The 24226-nt window shown below is 64.1% G+C and overlaps 5 protein-coding genes across 5 annotated transcripts; 3 read left to right on the top strand and 2 right to left on the bottom strand.

The window, feature by feature from the left end:
- Positions 1–755: 755 nt before the first annotated feature.
- Positions 756–2348, top strand: PAN0_003d1529 (ERG4/ERG24 ergosterol biosynthesis protein; the record flags this gene model as incomplete). Its single annotated transcript, XM_014802488.1, has 1 exon — positions 756–2348. The coding sequence occupies one exon, from the start codon at positions 756–758 to the stop codon at positions 2346–2348; it is 1593 nt and encodes a 530-aa protein (XP_014657974.1).
- Positions 2349–3285: 937 nt separating this feature from the next.
- Positions 3286–5203, top strand: PAN0_003d1528 (amidase; the record flags this gene model as incomplete). The annotated part of the gene is made up of 3 exons (XM_014802487.1): positions 3286–4808; positions 4880–5007; positions 5082–5203. 3 exons carry the CDS (start codon positions 3286–3288, stop codon positions 5201–5203), a joined length of 1773 nt encoding a protein of 590 aa, XP_014657973.1.
- Positions 5204–5867: 664 nt separating this feature from the next.
- On the top strand, positions 5868–6800 carry PAN0_003d1527 (mitochondrial NAD transporter; the record flags this gene model as incomplete). The annotated part of the gene is made up of 1 exon (XM_014802486.1): positions 5868–6800. One exon carries the CDS (start codon positions 5868–5870, stop codon positions 6798–6800), a length of 933 nt encoding a protein of 310 aa, XP_014657972.1.
- A 302-nt stretch (positions 6801–7102) lies between these two features.
- On the bottom strand, positions 7103–9097 carry PAN0_003c1526 (glycosyltransferase family 32 protein; the record flags this gene model as incomplete). The annotated part of the gene is made up of 1 exon (XM_014802485.1): positions 7103–9097. One exon carries the CDS (start codon positions 9095–9097, stop codon positions 7103–7105), a length of 1995 nt encoding a protein of 664 aa, XP_014657971.1.
- Positions 9098–10361: 1264 nt separating this feature from the next.
- Positions 10362–24182, bottom strand: PAN0_003c1525 (kinase-like protein; the record flags this gene model as incomplete). The annotated part of the gene is made up of 2 exons (XM_014802484.1): positions 10362–22327; positions 23804–24182. 2 exons carry the CDS (start codon positions 24180–24182, stop codon positions 10362–10364), a joined length of 12345 nt encoding a protein of 4114 aa, XP_014657970.1.
- Positions 24183–24226: the final 44 nt, after the last annotated feature.

Raw genomic sequence — 24226 nt, 5'->3', positions numbered from 1 at the left:
TCTCGGACACGTGCTGCGGTGGGGATGGCGGCATGAACGGCGATCCACAAAGCCATTGTTGCCTTTACGTTCCGGCGCTCCATATCGCCACGCCCATGCCATCGAATCGGCCTGTCCAAGAGCGCTGCCGGACAGACACCATCTTTTTCGCCCACTGTGATCCGTGGCTAATGTCGAGCTGCCTGCTCGTGCGAAGTGCCGCTGCCGCCACTCGGAACGCGCTGCTTTCCTTCGTCTTTAGCCGCCACCTGACGTGCAGGCCGACACTCGCCCGAATCGCGTTGGGGGCTGCAGAAGCGTCATGATCAGCTCATTTTGCAGACCTGCCCGCACGCACGCTTCTTCGCGCAGCGGGCGACAGCTTCCGAAAAAAAAAGTGCCTCTGTGGCTCGGCTATCTAGGCAGCTCTCCGCTCAGCTTTGACTTTCCCGCTATTTTTCCTTCTCAGCCGTCGGCCGTGTGCTGCTGCTTTCGCAAAACCCAACACTTGAACATGAATTGCAGCGCCAAAAAAACTCCGCCTGCCATTCAGTCATTTCTTCGCGTCGCGGCTCTGCGTGTTGTTGCGCTCTGCTGCTGCCTCTCGCTCGGAATGGATCTGCATCGTGCGCCGGACAGAGACGTGTCTTCCAGCTGGCGGCGCGCCCCGGCGGAGAGAGCTGGCCTCCGGCCTTGAACGCACGCGCTTGGCGACATCCGCTTTTGCTTCTGGCCCCCCATCATCCGATTTGCCCAAACAATCCGCTGATCCGACCATGGCCGACTCAGCTGGTCTCCGCACGCGGAGCGCCGCCGCCAAGGCGAGCGCCACGCCCAACGGCAAGTCCAAGTCCACCCCCAAGAAGCGCACCGTCGTCCAGGACGAGAGCGACGACGACAAGGCCAACTACACGCCCAAGCACTCCTATCTGCACGTCGACCTCAACGACGACCAGATCATGGGCGGCGGCAAGCAGCAGACGCTCGTAAAGTACACCCCCGGCATCGTCATCTCCGAGCAGGGCCGCGAGACCGACAAGAAGCTCGACGAGCACTCGGACTGGGAGTTTGGCGGGCCCTGGGGTGTCACCGCCATGATGACGCTCTTCCCGCTCCTCATGTACTACCTCTGGATCTGCCTGTGGTTCTACGACGGCAAGCTCGTCGTGCCCAACTCGCTCGACGATGTCTGGCCCTTCCTCCAGCGCATGGGCGCACACGTCCGCGACGATGCCTTCCCCACCAAGCGCGCCTTTGCCGGCTACGGTGGCCTGATGGTCTTCCAGTTCTTCCTCGCCGTCGTCATGCCCGGATACATGCAGGAGGGTCTACCCGTGCCTTCGCTCGGCTACAAGACGCTCATGTACAAGTGCAACGCTCTGTCGTCCTTCTACGCCACGCTCGTCACCTGCGCCGTGCTGCACGTGAGCGGCGTCTACCGCCTCACCACCATCATCGAGCACTTTGGCGAGTACATGACGGTGAGCATGATCGCCGGCTACGCCGTCAGCGCCGCCACCTACTTCCACGCCGTCGCCACCAACACGACGCACCGCATGTCGGGCAACTTTGCGTACGACTTTTTCATGGGCGCCGCGCTCAACCCGCGCATCGGCTCGGTCGACCTCAAGATGTGGGCCGAGGTGCGCATCCCGTGGGTGCTGCTCTTCCTCATCAGCGTGTCCGGCGCGTGCAAGCAGTACGAGGTGTACGGCTACGTGACGCCCAACATGGCGTTCATGGTGCTCGCCACGGGCCTCTACATCAACGCGTGCGGCAAGGGCGAGGAGTGCATCCCGCAGACCTGGGACATGTTCCACGAGAAGTGGGGCTTCATGGTCATCTTTTGGAACTTTGCCGGCGTGCCCTTCACGTACTGCTACAGCATCGTGTACATGGCTGCGCATCCGCCGTCGTACTACAAGTTCAGCACGCCCACGTACGTGTTCATGTTTTCGCTGCTGCTCTTCGCGCACTACGTGTTCGACTCGTCGATGGCGCAAAAGTCGCGCTTCCGCATGCAGCTGCAGGGCACGTTCAAGCACCGATGGACGTTCCCGCAGTGGCCGTGGTCGACGCTCAAGGACCCGCGCTACCTGCAGACCGAGCACGGCAACGCGCTGCTCATCGACGGCTGGTGGCAGTTCCTGCGCAAGCCCAACTACACGGCCGACTGGACCCAGGCGTTCCTGTGGGGCGCCATCGCAGGCACGCGCTCCATCATCCCCTACTACTACTCGGTCTTCTTCCTCGCCGTGCTCACCCACCGCTGTGGACGCGACTTTGAGCGATGCGGCCGCAAGTACGGCAAGGACTGGGACAAGTACTGCACCATCGTCAAGTACGCCTTCATCCCCTTTGTCTACTAAGCGATTCCGCCCGCATGCGAGCGGGGGTTCCGCTTCCTGCTCGCTGCTAAGAGGCGCTTTGGAAAGTGCCGACGCCTTTCGAACCGCCCTCCTTCATCCTCATTTTCGCTCTTGACCGTCGAGACCGGCTTCCACAGCCAACTTTCTCCCCCTTTGTGCCTCTTTTCCTCTTTCTTCGCCCATTCAACCTCCAAGCGCACCGAGCGTGTACAATATTGTCACCCGTATCTCGTTGCGAATCACTCAGAGATGCCGAATCGCCCCAGGCTTCATTCGCCCGCCAGCGTGCCCGATATCCGATCGTGAGCGGGTGGAATCGGGCCTTGCAGCGAGGCGGGGCATTGACTGAACAGGTGACCAGCCGCCACGATTGTGCATGAGTCGTCGGAGCGAGGCTGGGCTTGGGGGCTGGGTGCGAGATAAGCGCCGAGGTGGAGCGACGCGCGAAAGGAGGAAGAAATTGATTGCCGGCCAATGCGCCGAGCTGGCTCCTCCACCCTTGCAACTCGCTCGCTTGCAGGCCTTCGATACGTAACCGCACTCGATTGCCGACACGCTGGTGAGCCAGAGCGTGGTGGGCGGGGAAATCGGTCAGAGCTCCAGCTTTGTACGCCACGTGAGCTGGTGTGCATGCTCGCGACCTCGTGACAGGCAGCATGGCGAGTGGTGCACGAACATGCACACAAGACGTCGGCACCAGTAGCCGCCAGCAGACGAGTACCTTTTCCCCGAGCGGGCAGGCGGGTGAGGTGGAGTGCGAACAGTCTTTTCGGTCGGTGGTGGTGGTACACGGGCCAGCTGTCAAGGCAGCCTTGCATGTACCTTATCTCCCGCCTCGCCGTGTCTGGATATATAGCCGTCCACCCGCCTCGTTCGATTCCTTGTCTTTCTACACTGCCATAAGCTACTATCTCGAAGAACGAAAGACACGACAACCATGGGAGACTACATTGCGAAGAGCAAGGCGCACCGAGCCAAGCGGGATGCGTCGATCCCTGCGAGCTACCTCGCCGATCTGAGTGCTGCGGGTGTGGCGCCTTTGCCGGACGAGAAGCTGCCGCTGCCATTCAGCAAGAGCAAGCCGCACATGCCGGAGCCGACAACGATCTACCCGACGGACAACGTAACGGGCGTACCTGGCAAAGTGCTCTCGCTCGAGGACGTGGCGATCACCGAGACGCCGATCGACAAGCTGCTCGACCTTCTACGCACGGGCAAGCTGTCGTCGGTTCGAACCACCGAGGCGTTCCTGCGTCGGGCGGTGCTGGCGCACCAGCTCACCAACTGCTGCACGGACATCTTTGTCGATCGTGCGCTCGCGCGGGCCAAGGAGTGTGATGACACCCTCGCTTCGACCGGCAAGCCGATCGGCCTGCTGCACGGTTTGCCCGTCTCGCTCAAGGACCAGTTCGACATCAAGGACACCGAGATGACCATGGGCTATGTCGGGTGGATCGGGCGTGTGGCCAAGAGCAACAGCGTGATCACGGACGTGATTCTGCGTGCGGGTGGTGTGCCGTATGTGCGCACCTCGATCCCGCAGAGTCTGATGCGGTGCGAGACGCACAATCACATCTTCGGCCGTACGGTCAGCCCGTTCAACCGCAGCTTCACGCCCGGCGGAAGCAGCGGTGGCGAAGGCGCACTCGTCGGCATGCACGGCAGCCCGCTCGGCCTGGGCACGGACATTGGAGGGTCGGTGCGTGTGCCGTCGGCGTTCAACGGGCTGTGGGGCATGCGTCCTTCGATGCATCGTGTGCCTTATGAGAACGCTGCCAACTCGTTCCTCGGTCAGGAGAGCGTCAGTTCTGTCATCGGACCGCTCACGCACTCGCTCGAGGGCGTCGTGACGTTCATGCGCGCCGTGCTGGCCGAACGACCGTGGGAACTCGACCCGATTCTCGTCTCGATGCCGTTCAACGAAGATGCCTATGCGCTCAAGGACCTTCAGCTCAAGAAGGGCAGTTCCGAGCCCACCGAGGCTTATGCGGCTGGAAAGACGCAGTTGTGCTTTGCGATCGAGTGGGACGATGGAATCGTGCACCCGCACCCGCCCATCACGCGCGCGCTGCGCGAGACCAAAGCGAAGCTCGAGGCGGCCGGACACAAGGTGATCGACTGGATCCCCTACGACCATCTGCGCGCTTACGACATCATCGGCCGCATCTACAGCGCAGATGGTGGCGAAGACATCCGTCGAAGCTGCGAGCAGGGCGGCGAGCCCGTCATGTACAACCTCATGGCGGATGGAAAGGAGGCCAAGCATCTGTCGACGTACGAGTCGTGGCAGGTGAACCGCGAAAAGAGCGCATACCGCAAGGAGTACCTCGACTACTGGCAGGCGACTAAGGACAAGACGGGGACAGGAAGGCCCGTGGATGCCATCATCGCACCCGTGAGCAACTGGGCAAGCTGCCCACACGATACCAACGACCATGTCTCGTACACGACCCAGTGGAAGTGAGTTGCCCCTGCGTCCTGCATCAACGCGTAAGAAAGTCCATTGCTGATCGTTGCTTTTGCTCACACAGCTTGCTGGACCGCCCGTGTGTGGTGTTCCCGGTCGGGTTTGTCGATCCCGCCAAGGACCCCAAGACGGCGCTCGACAAGCCCTACACCGGCCTCCCCGACAATGCCGACCAGGAGTACTGGGACCGATGTGAGCGCGCGCACCGCTCCAACTCTTTCCTCTTGCTCATGGCTGACCGAGTTTCTTTTCTTTTGTCTGTGCAGACGATCCGGAGCGATGGGCGGGGATGCCGATCAACCTGCAGGTGGTGGGCAAGCGGCTGCAGGACGAAGAGCTGCTTGGACTTGCCAAGGTCATCCGCGACGCCGGCGCCACGCTGCACTAGGTGGCAGCGGGGGCATCTTAGCGTGAAAGTACATTTTTGGAAACCAATATGTTAGCTACGAGAAAGTGAACATTGAGATGAATTCTCGGAGGCTATCTCGCGCGTGACGATGGACGTGCGAGAGGGCCAAAGTGAGCGGAGGGAGAGAGATGCACAGTGCTGAGGCTCATGCAGCAGCGGCAGCCAAACGGACGCCGGCAGAGGACGGCGTCGCCAAACCTCCACCACCGATCCATTATCGCTTGCCCTTGCCCGGCCATCCATCACTCTCTTTGCCGCCAAACGACGTCCACGATCCCGGCACGCACATCCGCACATACCCCCTCCAGCACTTGCGACGACCTGACATTCTTTCTATACGACAAGTCTAAGCAGCCAGTCGAGTCGCATCGAGTATTATCTGCTGATCAACGCCAGTCTCGCAATCGATCTGCTCACTGGTCGGCATCCGACAAGCGCTGTGACAGTGGCCGTGCCCTTGGTGCGTCGCTCTTTGTGCTTTCTGCGCCTTTGACCGGCGCGCACGCGGCATTGGGTTTGGCCGATGCTAGCGTAGCCCACTGCGCCTTCTCGTGACTGCAGCTTGTGACCGCGGCCAGTTCCACCTTTTCGCAGCGGCAGCCGGTTAGGACGTGGGTTCGGCTGCGGCGGCTCTGTGTGCACGATGCACTCGTCAGCTATCGCCGGTGCATGTGCAGGCCTAGTCTCGAGCGTGCTTACGTGTCCGCTGGACGTAGTCAAGACGCGACTCCAGGCACAAGAAGGTCGTCGTCGACCCGCCGCTCTCTCCACACCAATAGCCGACGCTTCAGCGATATCCTCGGTCGAAACGCAACGATACCTCGGTTTAAGGGGGACGCTGCGGAAGATCTGGGCGGATGATGGGATTCGTGGGTTTTATCGCGGATTGGGACCGACGATCTTTGGATACTTGCCGACATGGGCGATTTACTTTAGCGTGTACGATTCGTGCAAGACCATCCTCGCGCGCGATGTGGCTGGGTCTGGAGAAGAAGACTTTGTGAATCACATTGTCTCGGCCATGACAGCTGGAGCTGCAAGTACCGTATGCACATCCCCACTGTGGGTGGTCAAGACACGGTTCATGCTGCAATCCTCCCGCTCTTCGGTTCAACGATACCGCCATACCGCCGATGCATTCGTCCAAATTTACCGCTCAGAAGGCCTACGTGGGTTCTACAAAGGCTTGCTACCGAGTTTGCTGGGTGTTTCGCATGTGGCGGTGCAATTCCCGCTGTACGAAAGCTTCAAGAGCCTCGCGAGGGATCGCGTGGGGAGGGACGACTTGACAGCGGCGGAGATTTTGACCTGCAGCAGCAGCGCCAAGATGATCGCGAGCGTTACAACGTACCCGCACGAAGTGCTGCGCACCCGACTGCAAATGCAACCACGCGGCCAAGGAAGAACCTACTCCGGAGTATTGCAGGCCTGCAAAACCATTGCAAGGGACGAAGGCGTCAGAGGATTCTACAAGGGCATGACAGTCAACCTTGTAAGGACCGTCCCAAGCTCGGCATTGACAATTCTGACGTACGAGTTGATCATGCAACACCTCACCCATCCCGACGCCGCATAGTCACCACATCCCCCAACGCGATCCTGCAATAGAAACCATGATGACCCAAAGACCAAAACACCCATCCCAGGTGTGATTCCGTCAACGCCCTCGTCGCTTGAACCCCCCCACGCTGTTCACCACACCTCCAAACCCGCACGACAAGCGGCGCCAGAAATCCTCACCCTCACCCCGCGCTCTCTGTCACACACAATCCCAGCCACTCCGGAAGGCCCTTGGATCCGTCGAAAACAATCATGAGCATTGCTCCCCCCCCCACGCGCGCGCGCAGGCTTAGGGGGGATTGGGGGGGGGAGGGGNGACTAGGCATTCTCATCCGCGCCCTTGGTCTCCGCATACGGGCTCTCGTACGGAGGCGGTGCAGACCTGGCGCCCTCCCTATCCAGCAGCGGCTGTGCATCCTTACTGCCCTTCCAGTCATCCTCGGCATCCTGACTAGCCCTACTGCCCAGACTCTCGAGGTCCACATCCTGACTCAACCTGCTGCGTCGGCTCGTATGGCTCGGTGCCGGACTCGGTCCACGCCACCCAGCAGGCAACAAACCATGCGCCCACTGCCCCAGACTCTGCGCCGACGCAGCAGTGCCCGCGGTGCTGGGACCAAAGCTACTCAGCGAGAGCGGGCTGTGCGCATGTGCCGCGGGCAGCTGCTGCGAACTGGCACTGCTGCTCGGACTGAGCTGCGACTCGGTGCTGCTCGCGCCATCATCGCCGCGCACAAAGTAGGCGGGCAGGTAGAGCACCCCCTTCTTCTTGGAGGGGCTGTCGGCAGTGGCGCGGCTCGCCTCCATCTCGCCGATCGCATCGCCGCGCGACGACGGCCGCGAGAGCGTCTGCCCCATCCACGCCAGCACCGACTGCGGCGCCGGCTCGCGCGGCTCCGAGTCCTGCAGCTGAAACAGCGGCAGGCTCAGACGCGTCGGCCGCGGCGCGGGCATCGAGAGCCGACTCGGATTGGCGGCCGAGGTGCTTGCGGTGTCGTTGCGGTCCATGTCCTCGAGAAGCACCGCGCGGTCCTCGTCGGTGGTCGACCTGCGCTTGGACCGGCGCCGCGAGAGCGCGCGGGACGACGTGCCGATGGGCAGGCTGATCCAGCGTCCCTGCTCGCGCTGACCGCGGCGATTGCTGCTGCTGCTACCGCGGCCGAATCCGGCACGACTGCCGACGCGCCAGAGGAACGAGGGGAGGAGCGTGCGGAAGAAGCCGTAGAGGACGACGCCGAGGCCGAGCACGATGAGCACGCGGCCGTACTTGCGCAGAAAGATGAGGAAGCCTGCGTCGTTGGCGTGCCAGCTGGATCCGTAGAAATGCGAGAAAAAGGCGTCGGGCGCATCGATGGGCTTTACGTTTTTGCCGTAGAGCGACTTGGGCAGTACGCGGACGCCCTTGAAGCCTGCGTCGGGCTGCTTGGGCGTCGAGGGGAACGCGGGTCCGTGCACGTCGACATAGAGGCCGTAGGAGGCGGAGACGAACATGGGCCCCGTGGAGAACATGACGGTGGGGTAGTTGGTGAGGTACTGGTGGTTGAAGTTGACGAGGTTGTGGATGAGCTGGTCCATGAAGGGATGCGCCTTGGCTGCGAGCATGACGTCGTTGGAGACGCCGACGGGGATGGTCTTGGGGAGGATGACCTCGAAGCGGAGGAGGGGGTCGAAGCGGCGGAGGCAGCCGATGTCGAGGTCCATGTAGATGCCGCCGTAGTGGTGGAGGACAAAGTAGCGGATGGCGTCGGCACGCTGGATGGGGTACGGGTAGGCGTCAAAGACGGGGAGGAACCAGTTGTAGTGCTGTTGGATGAAGCTGCGCGAGGAGGCGTCGGTCCAGAGCATGTATTCGTAGTCCGGATGCATCTTTTCGCACTCGTCACGGATGGCCTGCCATCGCGGCGGCAGATGCTGGTCCTTCCAAGTCTGGTGGATGATGCGTGGGATCTTTTCTGCCGGATTGGCGGCGTCCCAGGGTTTGGGGGTGTTGTCGCGCCATGGCTGCGGGCGAGCGATGGGGTCGTTGGGATCGATGGTGTTGTTGTGGGTGTTGGCGGTGGAGGAGGAGGAGGAGGAAGGTTGGGTGAGTTTGGCGAGCCAGGGGATGCGTGCGGCCCAGGAGTCGGGCCCGTCTGGCGAGTCGCCGGACTGGATCTGTTGCCATGTGCCGAGTTCTTCGGGGAGGATGTAGGCGGAGGAGTCGATGGAGAAGTAGGCGTTGGCGGTAGAGAGGACGACGATGGTGCCTGCGAGGAAGAGGCCGAGGAGGACGAGGAGGATGTGCGAGGTGCGCCTCGATAGGAAGGACGCCATGGTCGCCGAGGTTTTCGAGATGACGGCCCGGAGGCCGGTGCCGGGTGCGAGGGGGGCAAGTACGATGGAGCAGCGTGACAGGGCTATGCGAGCTGGACGAGATCGAGATTCAGATCAACGGGCATGTGCGTGCGAGGTTTCGAGTGGTTGCTGTGGGAGGTGTGCAATCTATGCTTGCGAGTACAGCATGGGCTGGGTGGTGATGGACGATGAATGCGTGCGTCCTCTCCTAAAGATGCGCCTGCGTGATGTGACGTTGAAGTGATGGACGAGAGGAAGTAGGGTGAGGAGGAGGAGGAGGAGGAGGAGGAGGAGGAGGAGGAGGAGGGCGGCCGATGCGAAGGAGTGTGTGCAGGTGCGGGCGTGGGTGTGTGCCAAGAGGATTGATTTTGGATTGGGCTGCAATCAGACACGCGGTGCTGCACGAGCCGAGCGAGCGGCCAAAAGTGCCGAGACCAGCGCCCAGCGTGGCCGCCGCCGCTCCGAGGCGCGCTGCTGCCCAACAAGCCTCACTTCAAATTCAACTTTCTTTTTTTTTTCGCCTCCTCGTGCTTCGTGCGGCCGGACCTTTTTTCTTTTAATTTTAGCCCAAGACCCAAAAGTCCACGCGCTCTGGCAAAAAGTGCCGTGGCCTGGTCAAGAAAGAAAGAGCTCAGAGCCGAGAGCCGAGAATCTCAACTCCGACCAGCCGCGCGCGCGCGTTCCTTTTGGCCTCGCTCGGACCTCACTCTGGTCGTCGCTCCGGCCCGACACCTCTTGCACTCAGCAGCAATCGCATCGGATCCTAAATCCCGTCGAAACTCACAGCTGTTGACTTGGACAGCAACCCGTTTTTGTAGCATACAAAAGATAACAGTGAATGTCGAGGATAAAAAAGTTGCGCTGTAAAGGCGCATGACGAGGTGGGCAGGTTTGCAAAAAGTTCCGCGGAGCGCCCCAGACGCGCACGCCCTGGGGTCTCTCAAAAAGCGGCCCTTTTTAGTCCACGCGAAGCGGAGATGATCGCGCAGATGCGGAGATGCCCAAGCCCAAACGTCATCATCCTCATCTCCTCCCTCCAGCCCGCACGTACCCATATCGGGTCTACAACCCATCGGGCCCTCCATCTCCCTTCGCTGCACCAACACCACCCGACTCGATGAGAAACCAAATGCTATGCATGCAAAAGAAAAATCAGAACCAAATGATGAACAAAGAGAACAAGACCCTTGAACCCCTGCTGTGTTGGCTACGCTGCGCTACGCCACGCCGGGCTACGCGGCGGCTACGTGAGCGACAACCTCTCGGCCACCTTGCTGAGCGTCTCGGCCGTATCCTCGTCCCGAGCGCCGCCCTCCTCGCCCATCCTCCTCGTCAACGGATGCCTGCCTGCCTTGCCCGTCGCTTCCATCAGCCGCGAGCTCAGCACCGAGCTACCCAGCGGCGAAGACGAGTACGGCGTGTGCTGTCCCGACCCTCCTGCTCCCACTCCCACGCCCACTCCCGCTCCTGCTGCAGCTGCTGTGGCCGGCGGCGTACTCGGCCTCGCCGCGCTTCCCGCCGTCTTCCTCGCCAGCGTCGACTTTCTCGACAGCGGCCGCGAATCGGGCCCGGCACTCGCGGTGCCCGGAACGACACCCGACGCCTCGCCCGTCGCCTGTCCACTGCCCGCCTCGGCCGCCGCTGCGCCCTGCGTCGGCGTGAATCCGAGCTGCGACAGCGTCGCGCACACGTCCATCTTCTCGAGCGGCTTGGCGAGCACCGCATCAAACAGCGAGCCCGCCGCATCCACCGGCTCGCCCCGGTCGAACGACGCCAGCGCCACAATCGGCGTCGTCGAATTGACGTTGCGCGTCGACTTGACCATCCGCGTAACGTCCTGCCCGCCCACGATCGGCAGCGTCACATCGATAAACATGACCCCAAACTTCTCCTCGCCCATCGCCAGCCGCACCGCCTCCGCACCATCCCGCACCGCCACGCATCGGCAGCCCAACTTGACCAGGATCGTCTCGAGCATCCGCAGCGCAATCGGATTGTCCTCCGCGATCAGACACGCAATCTCCTCGGCATGGCCCGCGCCTCCCGCCGTCGCTGGCAACGCGCTCATCGCCTGCGTTGGCGACACCGCCGCTGTGGGTGAAGCCGCTGCCGTTGCTGCCGCCGCGCTCGCACTCCCCAGCGCATTTGCAAAGCCACGAGCCACCGCCTTTTTGCCTCCTTCGCCCGCCGGCGCTGCACCCCACTGCGACGGCAGCGACGGCCGCTCGCCCATGCTCACCGACTTGGTGCGCAGTCGCGACGGCATCGAGTTGCGCCGCTCCCCGCTACCCGCCGCCGCCTCCACCAGCTGCTGCCTTCGGCGGTCGACGATCCCCGAGGCCAGCGCCGCCGACGGCGACGGGAACGCGCGATCCGTCTGGCTGCCCGCATCGCCACTGCTGCCATCCGGCGTCGACGCCGCTGCCAGCACCGCCGCACTGGGCGGTGGCAGCTCCGACGTGCGCCTCCTATGCGCCAACCCCGCCAGCTGAGCCGACGGCGACGTGGGCGCCGTTCCACGCGACGGCGTCGAGCCCTGCGACGACGCACTCTGCGCCGGCGACGGCGGTCCCGCCAGCGTCTGCGAATGCACCCGCTGCGCCGGCCGCCCTTTCGCCGAAAAGCTGCGGTGGCGCGTGTAGATCGCCGACTGCTCCAGCGCCCGCGCCAGCGCCGGCATCTGCTCCTCGCGCATCTTGCGGATCACCTCGTCGTTGGCCTGCTTGAGCACCGGCAGATTCTTGTAGCTAAAGTTGCCGAAATCCTCGTGCTCCGCCTCCTTGTCCGCCTGCAGCGCCTTCTCCAGTCGAGACCGCATGCGCGATGGCGGCAGGCCCGTCTGCACAAACGGCTTGCCTTCGATTGCACGCGCAAACTCGCGCGTGCCGTGAGCGCCGTGCGGTCCATGCGACGGCTCGTCGTCAAAGTCCTGATGGCTCGCGCCGCGCAGGTCAAAGTAGTCGGTCGACTCCGGGTCCGTCACCTGCGGCACAAACGGTCCCGGCTCCGCCGTCACATTCTCCCAGTCGTACCCCTTGAAGAAGGCGTGGCTCTTGATCTCCTCTGGCCCGCCAGATCCAAGACGCCGCTTCGGATCCGTGCACATGAGCTGCTCCATCAGATCGCGCGCCTCGCCCGACACCTCCACCGAGTCCTCCTCCCAGTCGATCCGTCGCGACAGGATGTTGTCAAACACCTTTTCCGGCGTCTCGGCATGGAACGGCGGCACGCCGTACAGGAACTCGTACAGGATCACTCCCAGCGCCCACCAGTCCACTGCAAAGTCATCCATGCCGATACCCAGAATGCTCTCGGGCGCCAGATAGTCGGGCGTGCCCACAAATCGCTTGGGCGTGCTCGCACCACCGTCGCCCGACGACGCGCGCAGGTTGTCGCTCAGCAGCGCGTGCGTGCCAAACAGGTTGACCGGACTCTCGATTCGCGCCGACGGCAGCGGCTTCGGCACACCGCGCTGCGAGTCCGACTCGCCCGAGTCGCTCGCGTCCGTCGACGAGCTCATGATACGTCCGCGCTGCGGCGCCGCAAAGAACGACTGGTTGCGCATCATCCCGCCCAGTCCGGGTGTCATGGGCGAGAACGAAGCCGCCGTGTCGCCCGCCGTTGTCCCGGCAGGCGTCGACAGCGCCTGGTTCCGCGCCTCGGAAGCAAACGACGCCGCCGAGCTCGGCAGCGACCCGCTGTTCGAGTCGGTGCGCTGTCCCTTGCCCGCAAACGCGCCACCCGCCGAGCCGCTCGACGCAGCCGCCACAGCAGCCTGGCGCGTCTGACGACCCAGCAGACCGATCTTGGAGAGACCAAAGTCCGTGAGCTTGAGGTGACCCTTTTGGTCGATGAGCAGATTGTCCGGCTTGAGATCTCGATGCACGACGCCCTTCGAGTGCAGATGCTGCAGCCCAATCACCACTTCGGCGATGTACTGGCGCGCCCACTCCTCGGACAGCCCGCCGAGCACCTTGCACAGCGAGGCGCAATCGCCGCCCGGCAAATACTCCATCACGAGATACAGGAAATCGGCGCTCTGGAACGTAAAGAAGAGCTTCACCACGAACGGCGACTGGTTCTGCGTCATGAGGATCATGCGCTCCGCCTTGACATTGGTGATCTGGTTCTTGGCGATCATGTCCGACTTCTTGAGCACCTTGATCGCGTAGTAGTCGCCCGTCGTGCGCTTCTTGGCCAGGAACACGCTGCCGAACGCGCCCTTGCTGATGGGCTTGATGATGTCGAAATCCTTGATCGACGAAGCCGTGGGCCGCGACGAAGGTGCAGCCGGCGGGATCCTCGGCGAGAGTGGCATCGAGCCGGCCATGGGACTCTTGTGCGACACGCTAAACTTGCGGTGATGGCGATGCGACACGCCCAGCGACTCGCCATACATGTGCGGCGAGAGCGGCGGCGTGCCTCCAAAGCCGTCGCTCGGCGGAGGCAGGTGAGACGAACGGCGCGGACGGCTGACCGACCTTCGCTGCGAAGGGCCGGCCGCAATCGCACCGCTCACAGATCGGGGCGCTAGCAGCTCCGTGGCGGGTGGTGGCGCCAAGCCTCCACTGCTGCGCGGAATCGGGATCGGCGCGAGATGCGACGAGCCGCCCATCTTGTCGTCGACAGCCGGAATGTCGTCTTCGTCTGGCGTTGCGCCGCCCATCGCTGAGAACAGAGTCGAAGTCGGCGCCGGCAGATCGCGGTCATCCTGTTCGAGCAGCATCGAGCCAGAGAGCAGGCCGTCCTCCTCCTCGGCGCCGCCCTCCTGTCTCGCCTCCGCCTCGTCGTCAGCAGCGCTGGACGACAGCGTGGACGCAAGGCGGCTATGCGTCGGTCGAACGACCTGACCGCGCAAGGGCGAGGACTGCGGCGCGTCGGGCTTGGTTGTTGCGGGCACATCCTCCTTGGCGTTATCCTTGGGTACAGCCGCTGCCGTCGACTTCGCATCGGCCTCGCTTGCAACAGGCGCAGCACCGGTCGCCAAATCCTGCTCGACTTGCACGCTTGTCGGCGCAGCCTCTCCAGGAGCTTGGCCGCCATGGTCGCTGGCCTCTCCGCTGACGTCTTCGCCGCCCGAGTCGGACGCCGACGCCGACGAGCCGCGGGAGCTGCCGCTCGCCTCGTCCGCCTCGGACAGAGCCGAGAGCGCCGCCTCGACGCGCTCCTCCCACTCCTGTCGCACCGTCTCGACATAGACAATGGTGTTGAGCATGCGGTTGACCGCGCTGAGCTTGCCACGCATCGCCGTCTCGACATCGGCCATGAGCAGATCCAGCGCCGTATCGTCCAGCGGCGGCCTCCTCCACTGCTGCACAGTGACCACCTTGTTCTCCGACGTGGGCGACAGCAGACGCTGCTTCTCGATGGGCTCGTCGGCGAATTCGTCCTTGATCGCCGGCGTCGAGATGTCGCACGCCGTCTGCAGCACCTCAATGGCCGAGTCCAGCGCGCGCAGGTGCAGCTTGCGCACCGCCGCCGGCGCCGGCTGGCGCGGCGAGATGGAGCGATTGAGACCCTCGAGCGCCGAAGGCGGCTGGTTCGACGCCGGCGGCGTCGTGATGGCCACACCGCGGTACTCGAGCGGCGGCGCATCTGCCTTTTGCGTGCTAAAGTTCTCCAGCCGGTTGTGCAGGTCCTGGATCGCCTTGCGCAGCTCGCGCAGACCTTCGTTGCACTCGCCGATCTCCATGTCGAGGCGATGTGTCTCGTTGCAGATCTCGCTGTGCTTCTCAAAGAACCACGCGGGGATGTCGCGTTCGCAGATGCGGCACAGCACCGGCTCGACCGAGATGGACGCCACGTGCGCAAGCGCCGCAGTGGGCTCGTCCATCACCACGCCCAAGGCACGTCCGCCCTTGGTCAGCGCAGCTTCCGGCAGTCGGTCTTCGCGCTCCGGCGGTCCTGTCGCCTTGAACACCCACATCGAATGCGAAGGCACTCCGCTCTGTCGGTCGATCATGAGCATGCCCTTGCCTTCCATCTCCTGGAAGTAGACGGCGTCGCTGCCCTCGCTCTGCCCATCCGTCGAAGCGGCGGACGACGACGAGCCGACCAGCGCCTTCTCCACGCGCAGGCGGAAGACGGCTTCGACCGTGTGCGACTGGTTCGCCTCGAGCTGTCTCGATGCCTCCGCAAACACGTCGGTATCGCCTGGCGCCAGCAGATCCTCGACCGGCGTGTCGTACAGCTCGGCAGGATCGCTCCCGAGCACCGTCTTCCACGCGGGGCTGAGATAGAGGAAGCGCTGATCGTCCATGCTGAGTTCCATGAGCACGTTGATGCCTGCAGATCGGAAGCGCTGCGGCGCAGGCGGCGTCGCCGTGTCCGCATCGTCGTGATGCTCGACATCTTCGACCTCGTCGTCGTCGTCTTCGCGCTCGTCGCGCTCATCAATCTGCATGCGCGAGATGGCCTCGGTCAATGCGCTAGGATCGTGCTCCCTGTCCGCTTCCGCACTCGTCTGGCGCTGCGGCGGCTGTCGCGCACGGTCTACGATGGTCATGTCGCCGTCCGCATCCGCATCCTCGGCACTCTGATCGTGCACCGCCGCCGAATCTGCAAGCCCTTTGCCCGGCGATGCGAAGCGCTGCGCTGCCTCGCGATCAAGCTCCGAGTCTCGCAGCAAGAGGCCCGACGCCGGCGAGTCGGTGCCACTCGTCGACTTGTCTTGCGCGACCGAGAAGGCGCGCGCCCTGGTAGGGCTGCTGGCCGTCGAGGGAACCCATAAGGCCGACGAGCGTGCGGTGTCGTTGTCGTGCGCCTCGCCCGTCGCTTCGTTGTTCTGACCGCCCAGAATGAAGCGGATGGGCTCAGCATCCTGCTCGTCTTCGTCGTTGAAGTTCCAGAAACCCTTTTCGGCCTCCCACCATTCGACGACACGGCTGAGACCGGCGACGGCAAGCAGGATCTGGATAAACCAGCCTCTGCCCGCCCACTCCGGATGCACATCCCACAGCCGGCCAATGGTCTGGATGCGCGCGATGAGCTGCGAGCACGAGCCCGGCCGCACGATGAGCGAATTGATCGAGACGTCCAGCACGTCCATGGCGACCGCCACGAGCTCTTCAAGCGGCTGCATCCACGGTTTAGGCCCGGCCTCCTCTGCCGGAAGCGCACGCGTCCTGCGCGACGGCGAAAGACGCGGCGAGCCGGAAGACGCCGACACGCTCGAGGTCATCATGACGCCCGGCATGGGCGAATGCGAGCGCGACGTGGAGCGCGAGTTCGACACGGAGCGTGCGCCCGAGCGGCTGAGCGACTTGGCTCTGCCGAGCGGATTGAGGTTCGACGGCTTGGCCGGATTCGAGGTTGGCGTGGTGATCGTGCGCGGCGAAGTGGCGGTCGCGCCGGCTAGATTGACGGGCGGTGGAGCCGGAAGCTTGTACTCGCGCGCCGATCGAAGCGCAGCCGCCTCGCGCAGCCCGCCGAGACTCGGCGAGGTGAAGAGCGAGGCGGAGGGCGACCGTGCATGCGGTTCCGTGGAGGCCTCGTTGGCATCACTGCGTTCGTCGTGCCCCTCATCCGGCTGTGTGACAGCTGCCGAGCCCGTGATGGCCGCCGCCGMCGCCGCCGCACCAGCCGAGAATGAGGACGAGTTGCTCGCTGCGCGCGACATGGACGCCGAGCGCGATACAGACGAGGTGCTAGCAGGAGTCTCGTCAGCACCTCCGCCTGCAGCAACGCCCGGCGACTCGTCTGCATCGTCTGCATCGTCGGCGTCGTCGACAAACACCTCCTCCAGCTCCTCGACGTCGCGATTGTCGTCCGCAAAGCTATGACGGCCGTCGTCTTCCTGCCTCTCGAGCTCGAGCTCGACGTAGTTGTTGATCGCGCCGATAATGCGACGCAGCTCGCGGTCGCAGCTCTCCTTGGATGCGAGCAGCCGATGTCGGATGTGCTGACGGATCGAATTGATCGTGATCGCCTTGGACGCCGCCTTGGCCCTGGCAGTCGCGCGACCGTCATTGTCGGACTCGAAAGCCGCATCGCGATCCGGCAGCTCCTGCGGCGGCTTGGCCGGCGAAGCGCGCGTGCTCGGATTCCACGCCTGCGAGAGCTGCAACGAAGACTTGCGCGGCGAGACTGCCGGCGAGTCTGCCTTGACGGGCATCAGCATGCGCGCTGCCTCCTTCTCGCTGCTGCCGCTCTCGTTGGACTTGGCCGAGAGCGGCGTCTTGGTCGGACTGCCCCGATCCGAATTGGACGGCGACTTGCCCTTGCCGATCTTGTCGAACTCTTCGGCGTCGAACGTGCTGAGGCCCTTCTCGAGCTGCAGCGAGAGCTTGGGCTGGTGCCGACGGCGGCCACTGCTGCTGCCTTCTCGGCCGCTGCTGCTCACCGTCAGATGCGTCTCTTGGCTCTGCTGCGACGACGCGGACTGAGGTGGCTCGAGCGCCGACGTGTCTTCCTGCACTGTCACGAAGCTTGCCTCGGCGCCAGGCGAGACAGAGAGGCGATCGCTGCGGTCAGCTGCTGCCGCCTCGTCGGCGTCGTCGGTGCCGCCCTCGTCATCTTTGGCACCGCGGTCCTTCCACAGATTCTGAGCCGAGGTGCTAGGCCGAAGCGTCCGCACCGATTCGGTACCGCTGAGTGCCGTATTGCCCGTCTGCGAGCGCACATGCCGTCCAAAGCCGCTCTGCACCTGGGTGACCAGCGTTGGCGACGGAACGGCGATGGTCGGCTGCGCTGTCGACGACGACGCAGACAGAGGCATCGGGCGCGGCGCATCTCGGCGAGTATGGAGCGGCGCGTCGCGTCGGGCAGACGTGGCAGCCGGGCTCTGATGAAGCGACTGCGACAGCGCAGCCACCGAGCTCGTGCGACTGGCACCCTCGTTTGCGCGCGGCGACGCCGTCGAAGGCGCCTTTGCCCATCCTTCGCCAGCCGGCGCAGTGAAGCCCGACTTGACCGCACTCCACCACGCCTCGATCTTGCCGCCAAGATGCTTGCGGCGTCCACGTCCTGCCGCATGTGCATGTACGTGCGACGAGGCCGACTCGGAGCCAAGCGTGCTCGTGTACTGCGCCGACGGCGTCACGCGGCTGGTGATGGGCGAGAGCGACAGATTCTTGCCCTTGTCCGTACCGAGGCGCTTGACCGGCGAAAAGCCTGCCTTGACCGGACCGGGCGACGACGCCAGCGTGGAGGCTGCTGCTGATCCAGGACCGGAGCCGCGCCTTGCGAGCTCGGCGCTGGCGAGCGAAAAGCTGCGGCGCGGATCGATGCCAGGGCGCGAACCCTGGCGAGACGGCCCATCCGGTCTGCGCGCCGGCCCCAGCTGGGGCGGCTTGGATGCGCGAGCCGGTGCCGCCTTTGCGCCTGGAGAGTCGTCGTTGAGACTGAGTGCGGCCAAAGATGCCTCGACTTCCTGGGCATCGATCGCGTCCTGCTCCGAGTCGCCAGCTTCGGCCGTCTGCAGTCTCTGGCGTGTGAGTGGATCCGAGACGGAGCGATGGCCGTCCGCAGGCTGCTTCTGCAAGGCCGCGACGCGGCTGGCGTCGCCAGCCTCGCTGCCCATGCGACGCGCAGCCGATGCAGATGCCTTGTTGGAGGTCTGCACTGCCTTGTCCGGCGTGCCGCCCTCTTTGGAATCCGCACTCTTGTCGGCAGACGCAGTTGCGCCCGTCTCGACAGCCGCCTGCGCCTCGGCCTCCTCTCGCTCGGACTGCAGCTTGGCCTCCTTCATCTTGCGGTACTCGTCGAGCCAGTCGACCCACTCGAACTCGGCAAACGCGGAAGACTCGAGGCCGCGATGACCCTCTTCCTCCTCATCGAGCTGCGACTCGATGCTGTCGTTCGAGTCGACGGCTGATCCTCGACGCGCACGCATGGCATCGAGCAGACTCGCGTCCCTCTGCAGCCCGATAATCGTGCCTCTGCGGCCCAGACTGGCCTGCCCGAACAAGGCGCCGTCAGCCTGGCCATCTTGGGAGCGCTCCTGCCCTGCGCGTCCCGGCGCAGCGGCTGCGACCGCATCGCCGCGTCCAAGTCGCGAAGGATTCTGTGCGCGCCACTTTTGCATCTTGGCGTTGCGGCTCTGAATGATGATGCGCGCGTATTCGTCGGTGCCCGACAGCGGCTGGTTGGACGCGGCGGGCGAGACGCCACCGGGCGTGAAGAGCGCAGCATCGCTCGGCCGATGCACGCGGCGCGTGGGCGGTGGGATGGCGAGGAGCGCATTCGATCCGAACGAGCTCGATAGGTTGGATTGCGTTGCGCGCCTCTGGCTGATGGTCGCCGCGGCAGGCGCAAGCGAGCTACGCGGCGGCGCATCCTGCGTGGACGCGATCCACGGCGCCGGCTTGTCGCTGGAGACGGGCGGCGTGTTGCCCCTGCCATCCTCGCTGGCTTCGTTAGTCTCTACGAGGCTGTCAAAGAGCTCTTGCGCTCCCCACGACATGCGCTGAGTAGAGGATCGACTGGGCGAGAGCGTCGGCCGGCGTGTGGTAGTGGGACTCGTCTGAGCCGAGGAGGCGCCCAGCGAGAGCAGCGGCGAGTAGGCGCTGGTGCTTGCTGGCAGACCTGCATGGCGAGGCACGCTGGTCGGCACATCAAGGTGATCCGTCGTAGTAGGCGGCACGCCTGGCGATCGCGAGCCGAGGATGGCTGAGCCAGGCAGGCTTGCCGTCGGGCCGTAGTTCCTGCCGATGGGGATCGAGACCGACAGAGGCTGTCCGCGGCTGTCATGCCCGGGCATGGCGAGACCATCGGTGCGAAGACGTTCGACTGCAGGCGAAGTGCGGCCCGAGGCGATGGCGGCATCGTCGGCGCTGTACGTGTATTCTGAGGCGAGCGGCGAGTTGCTGCGCGTGGCAGTGGGCGTCTGTGGCACATTGAGGCGACTGCTCTGCGCCGAAGCAGACGGCGCATCCGAGGTGAGACCGAGGCCGAGTCCGTGGCCCTGGCCAGAGCTGCCCAAAGCGAGCGAGCCTGCGTGCTGATTGTAGCTGGACCAGCGTCCCAGAGGCGATTCCATCGACGCCGTCGAGGCGCTCTTGGGCATCGTGCGTGGCGAAGGCGACGCCGGCACGAAAAGATCGCCTGCCAGACGCACAGACGTCGGCACGCGCTGCAGCCGGATAGCATCAGCCAGACCCGCTGAGCCTGTGCTCTTTCCTGAAGGGCTGGGTGCCAGCATCGCCGATGATGCCTCGGCAGGAGATGTCGCCGAGCCTGGAGCTAACGACGACGGCGGCACACCCAAGGTTTGGCTGCGCACCCTCGATCTAGTGTATCCAGGAGAAGGGTGTAAGCCTGACGAGTCGCCTCTGGGCAAGTCGTCGTCGTCGATGACCTGCGAGTTTCTCTTGCGATGCAACGAGGCGCGTGCGACGAGCGACGAGCCGAACGGCACCGAGGAAGGTGCGAGGCTCGAGCTGGACAGCGACGACGCGGCACCTTGTGTGCCTGACGAGCTGACGCTGCCTGAGCGATGCGAAGTTGGCGTGTTTGGGATGGGCACGGGCAGCGGAATGCTGGGACTACCGGATTCGATCGCCGCGATGAGATTGGGATCGACGCCGTCCGGGCCACCGACGGGCGAGACGGCGCCTTCGCCGAGCAAGACGCCACCTAAGGAGCGTGCGCGTCGATGTGCGCTCGAGCTGAGCGACGACGAGGTCATGCGCCTTCGACGTGTCGAGTGCAGGATGGCGCTGCCACCCGCGGTGGTGTTGGATGGAGTAGTCGAAGCAGCAGCGGCGCCGAAGCTCGAAGGTGCAAAGGCACCGGAGGAGCTGCGTGTGCCGCGCGTCTCCCAGCCGAGCGTAGGCGAGCCCGAGTGGAAGGAGCTGGAAGCGGGCAGCCCCACGGACGAGCCCGAGGAGAGGGGCGAAGGATTGAGCGGAATGCCGAGTCCCAACGAGGAGTCCTCCTTGCGCTTGCCCATGGCGATGGTGGAGGCAGGTCGATCGACGGGCTCGAGAGCTGGCGAGCCTGTGGCGCCGGCTGCGATGCGCCTGGGCACGGCGGGCGGGCCCATGGAGCCGGTGGAGCTGGTGACGGACGACTTGCGAGTGAGGTTGGAGCCTGTGGTGGCGACGTCGTCGGAAGCGACCGAAGAAGCATCGTCGTCGACGACGCCAAAGCTCTGGAAGGGCGAGTGACGCGATGGGGTGCGGTTGAGCCTGGATGCGCCGGTCACAGCCCTGTGCAGTGGGTTGGAAGTAGCGCGTTCGCGGTCGAGTCGGACGGAGGTGCGGGCCAATGGTGAGGCACCCGTCGCGGCGGCTGCAGCGCTGTCGGCTGTCGTTGGTGTTGCACCTGCTGCTGTTTGGGAGGCGTCTCTGCGAGCATTCGGACGCTGTGATGCCTCGTCGACTGTATCTGATGCGGCCGAGTCAGAGCCGGTCTGTCTGCGCTGGCGCCGACCAGGTTGTGACGAGGAGACGGATGATATGGACGAGGGCGAAGTGGGCGAGAGGTGGTGGGCGACGCTTCCCTGGGACGAGGAGGTAGAGCCTCGTGCGCGGGGCATCCATGTAGCCGATGCAGGAGCCGGGGCATCTTCATCGTTGAGTTGCGCCTCGTCGTCGTTGACGTCGTCGTCGTTGGGCAGGATGGAGGCGAAGGCGAGCGGGCTGGAGAAAGAAGGGGCGGTGTCGAACGACATTCTTTTGGAGGAGCTTCGGCCGAGAGCCTTGTAGGCGGCTGCAGAGGGAGGGCTGAGGGAGAAGCCGGGCGAGGAGGTGGTCAGAGACGCACAAGCTGCGGGAGGCGAAGTGCTGGCATGGACGGACGACGCGGAGGCGGGTTGCTGAGAGGCGCCTTGCGAGTGTGATTGTTGTGATGGTTGCGGGGTCGAGGCTGTCGCGACCGGCTCAGCTGGTGTGGATGCGGATGCGGATGCGGAAGCGGTTGGGGGGCTGTGGTCGTCGGACGCGATGCGCGAATGCTTGAAGGAGCGGGTGGGAGAGGGCGACTGGTCGGATCGCGAGTGCTTGCCCGGTGCCGATGGGGGTGAGGTGGGCGAGGTGGAGGGTTGGAGCTGGTCGAGGGTGCTGCGGCGGCTGTGTGAAGCTGCTGCTTGGCTGAGCGACGAGGAAGGCGAAGGGCTCGGGCCAGTCGAGGACGGCGACGACTTTGGATCGTACGCCTCTGCGTCTCCGGCAAAAGACGAAGCGCCGAGTCGTGAGGGATCGCTGGCGCCAGGGCTGATCCTGGTGCGGTTGGCTGCGCTGAAAGGATCGGTAAAGTGGGTGGCCGAGACTGCGGTTGTGCAACGCGAGCAGCACCAATGTGGTCGAGAATGTGCAATGTGAGGGTGATGTGTAATCAAATCGCGACGAAGGGGGTGGGAATGGGATGGGGATGGGGATGAGGGAGGGATGGTGAGCGGGGCAGCGAGCCAGGGTCGAGAACGATGCCGATGCAGGCGGGGTGCACAGAAGACGCAAGCGAGCGGCCGTGTGCGAAATTGAGCGCACGCCAGCCAAAATGCGCCGGCAAAGGTTAGCGAGGTCGAGAGCGGATGCAGCGGCGGCGAGGAAGAGCGAGAGAAAGGCGAGGGCGCGTGGAGCGCGAAATTCGGCCAACGTGGAGGAATCGGACGACGTGCCGAACAGGCCGACCACAAGATCGGAGCGTAAAGCCAGGGTGGATGCCATGCACAGTTGATGCGTGTGAATGGAGAACGAGCAACGGAAGGTCATGAAGCCACGAGGAAGCCAGGCCGCCAAGCATGAAGCGAAGAAGACAAAGCGAGCGGCGTGAGAAAGGAGGGTGGAGAGCCGAGCGGGGCATGGCGAGCCAAATTGACACGGGCCGTTTGAGCGTGCATTAGCGACGGACGACAAGGGATGCGTTGACAGGCGCCACCAAGCGAGCAGATCCATCGTAACGAGGGCGACCAGCCACGTCCGAGCCATGGTGCCATGGTGCCATGGCATTGTCGTCGGCATACAGCCGCATCGATGTCGGGTCGGGTCAGTCCGTTGTGGGTGAGCGGGAGAGGTGGCAGAGCGAACAGGTGACCCACCAGCACGCCGAGGTGCAGCGAAATCAGAGAGCCGCGCGAATGCCGATGAAATTCGCGGGAGAGGGTAAATTGGGTGCGGAGTCGCAATCCCACCGAGACGCAGCAGACGCACGAGGCGGTCCACGCACGAGCACATCGCATCGCATTGCCGCAACGGCGAGCAGCAACGAAGCGATGTACCAGCATGGAGAGTCAAACGAGCAGAAAGAGACCGGGCGGGATGAGGTCGAGGTGTGGCGAGGCGTGCATGCAAAATGCGATGGCAAGCCGCAGAGAAGAAGAGTGAGCATGGCGGAGAGCCAACGCGCAAAAGGGTCGAGGCGCCACGAGAGGTCGGGGTCCGATCCGAGATGGATCATCATGCGTGGCCGGAAGAAGAGCCGCGAAGAGCAGAGCAAGCGAGTGATAAGGGGCGAAGAGTCGGAGGGGCGAGCGATGCAGCCACGCGAAGCACGTCAAAGCGCGGGAAGCCGGTCGGAGCCCCAATCGCATTGTGTGCACGACCCGGGGGTGGTTGTCAACAGATGTCGGAGATCCAGCAAGTCGGTGAGAGCCAAAGAGTCAAATGCCGTAGGAAGTCCGGGGAAGAGAGAGAGAGAGAGAAAGAGGATAGATCGTAGCGGGTCAGTTGGGAATGCTTCGTGGCTATCGTTGCTTGGCTTCCTCGCACCATCACTACGAGGCGAAGCTGGCGGGGGCGCACTTACCGAAGGTGTCGCTGCGTCTGGAGCTTCTGGCTGCAGGTGGTGGAGCTGCGCTGGATGATGGATCGGAAGTGGGAGCAGCCGAGGCGGATGTTGGGTGGGCGTCTTCCTCGAGCACATCAAACAGATCGCGGCTGCCGCGTTCGGCCAAGGAGCCATGGTGGGATGAGCTGCCGAGGGAGGATACGCGTGGGTTGCTCTGTCTGCGCGTGGTGTGGTCGATCGTCTCGTCGTCGAGATCAAAGATGCCGGCGGTGCTCGAGAGGCGCGAGGTGCGACGAAGGTCGGACGACGAGGCCTGCGAGCTGGCCGAGAGCGACGGCTGACGGCTGCCGTGATCGTCGGGCGTGTCTCCGGGCGGCGCGGGGCTGAACGAGGACATGGCGAAGCACGCGAGCGGGTGGAGAGGGATGCGCACGGGTGCGA

Source organism: Moesziomyces antarcticus (genome assembly GCF_000747765.1).
Source record: "Moesziomyces antarcticus DNA, scaffold: scaffold_v10003, strain JCM 10317, whole genome shotgun sequence".
Classification (NCBI taxonomy): domain Eukaryota; kingdom Fungi; phylum Basidiomycota; class Ustilaginomycetes; order Ustilaginales; family Ustilaginaceae; genus Moesziomyces; species Moesziomyces antarcticus.
Note: the sequence above shows the minus strand (reverse complement) of the source record. Positions and strands in the feature narration are given on the sequence as shown.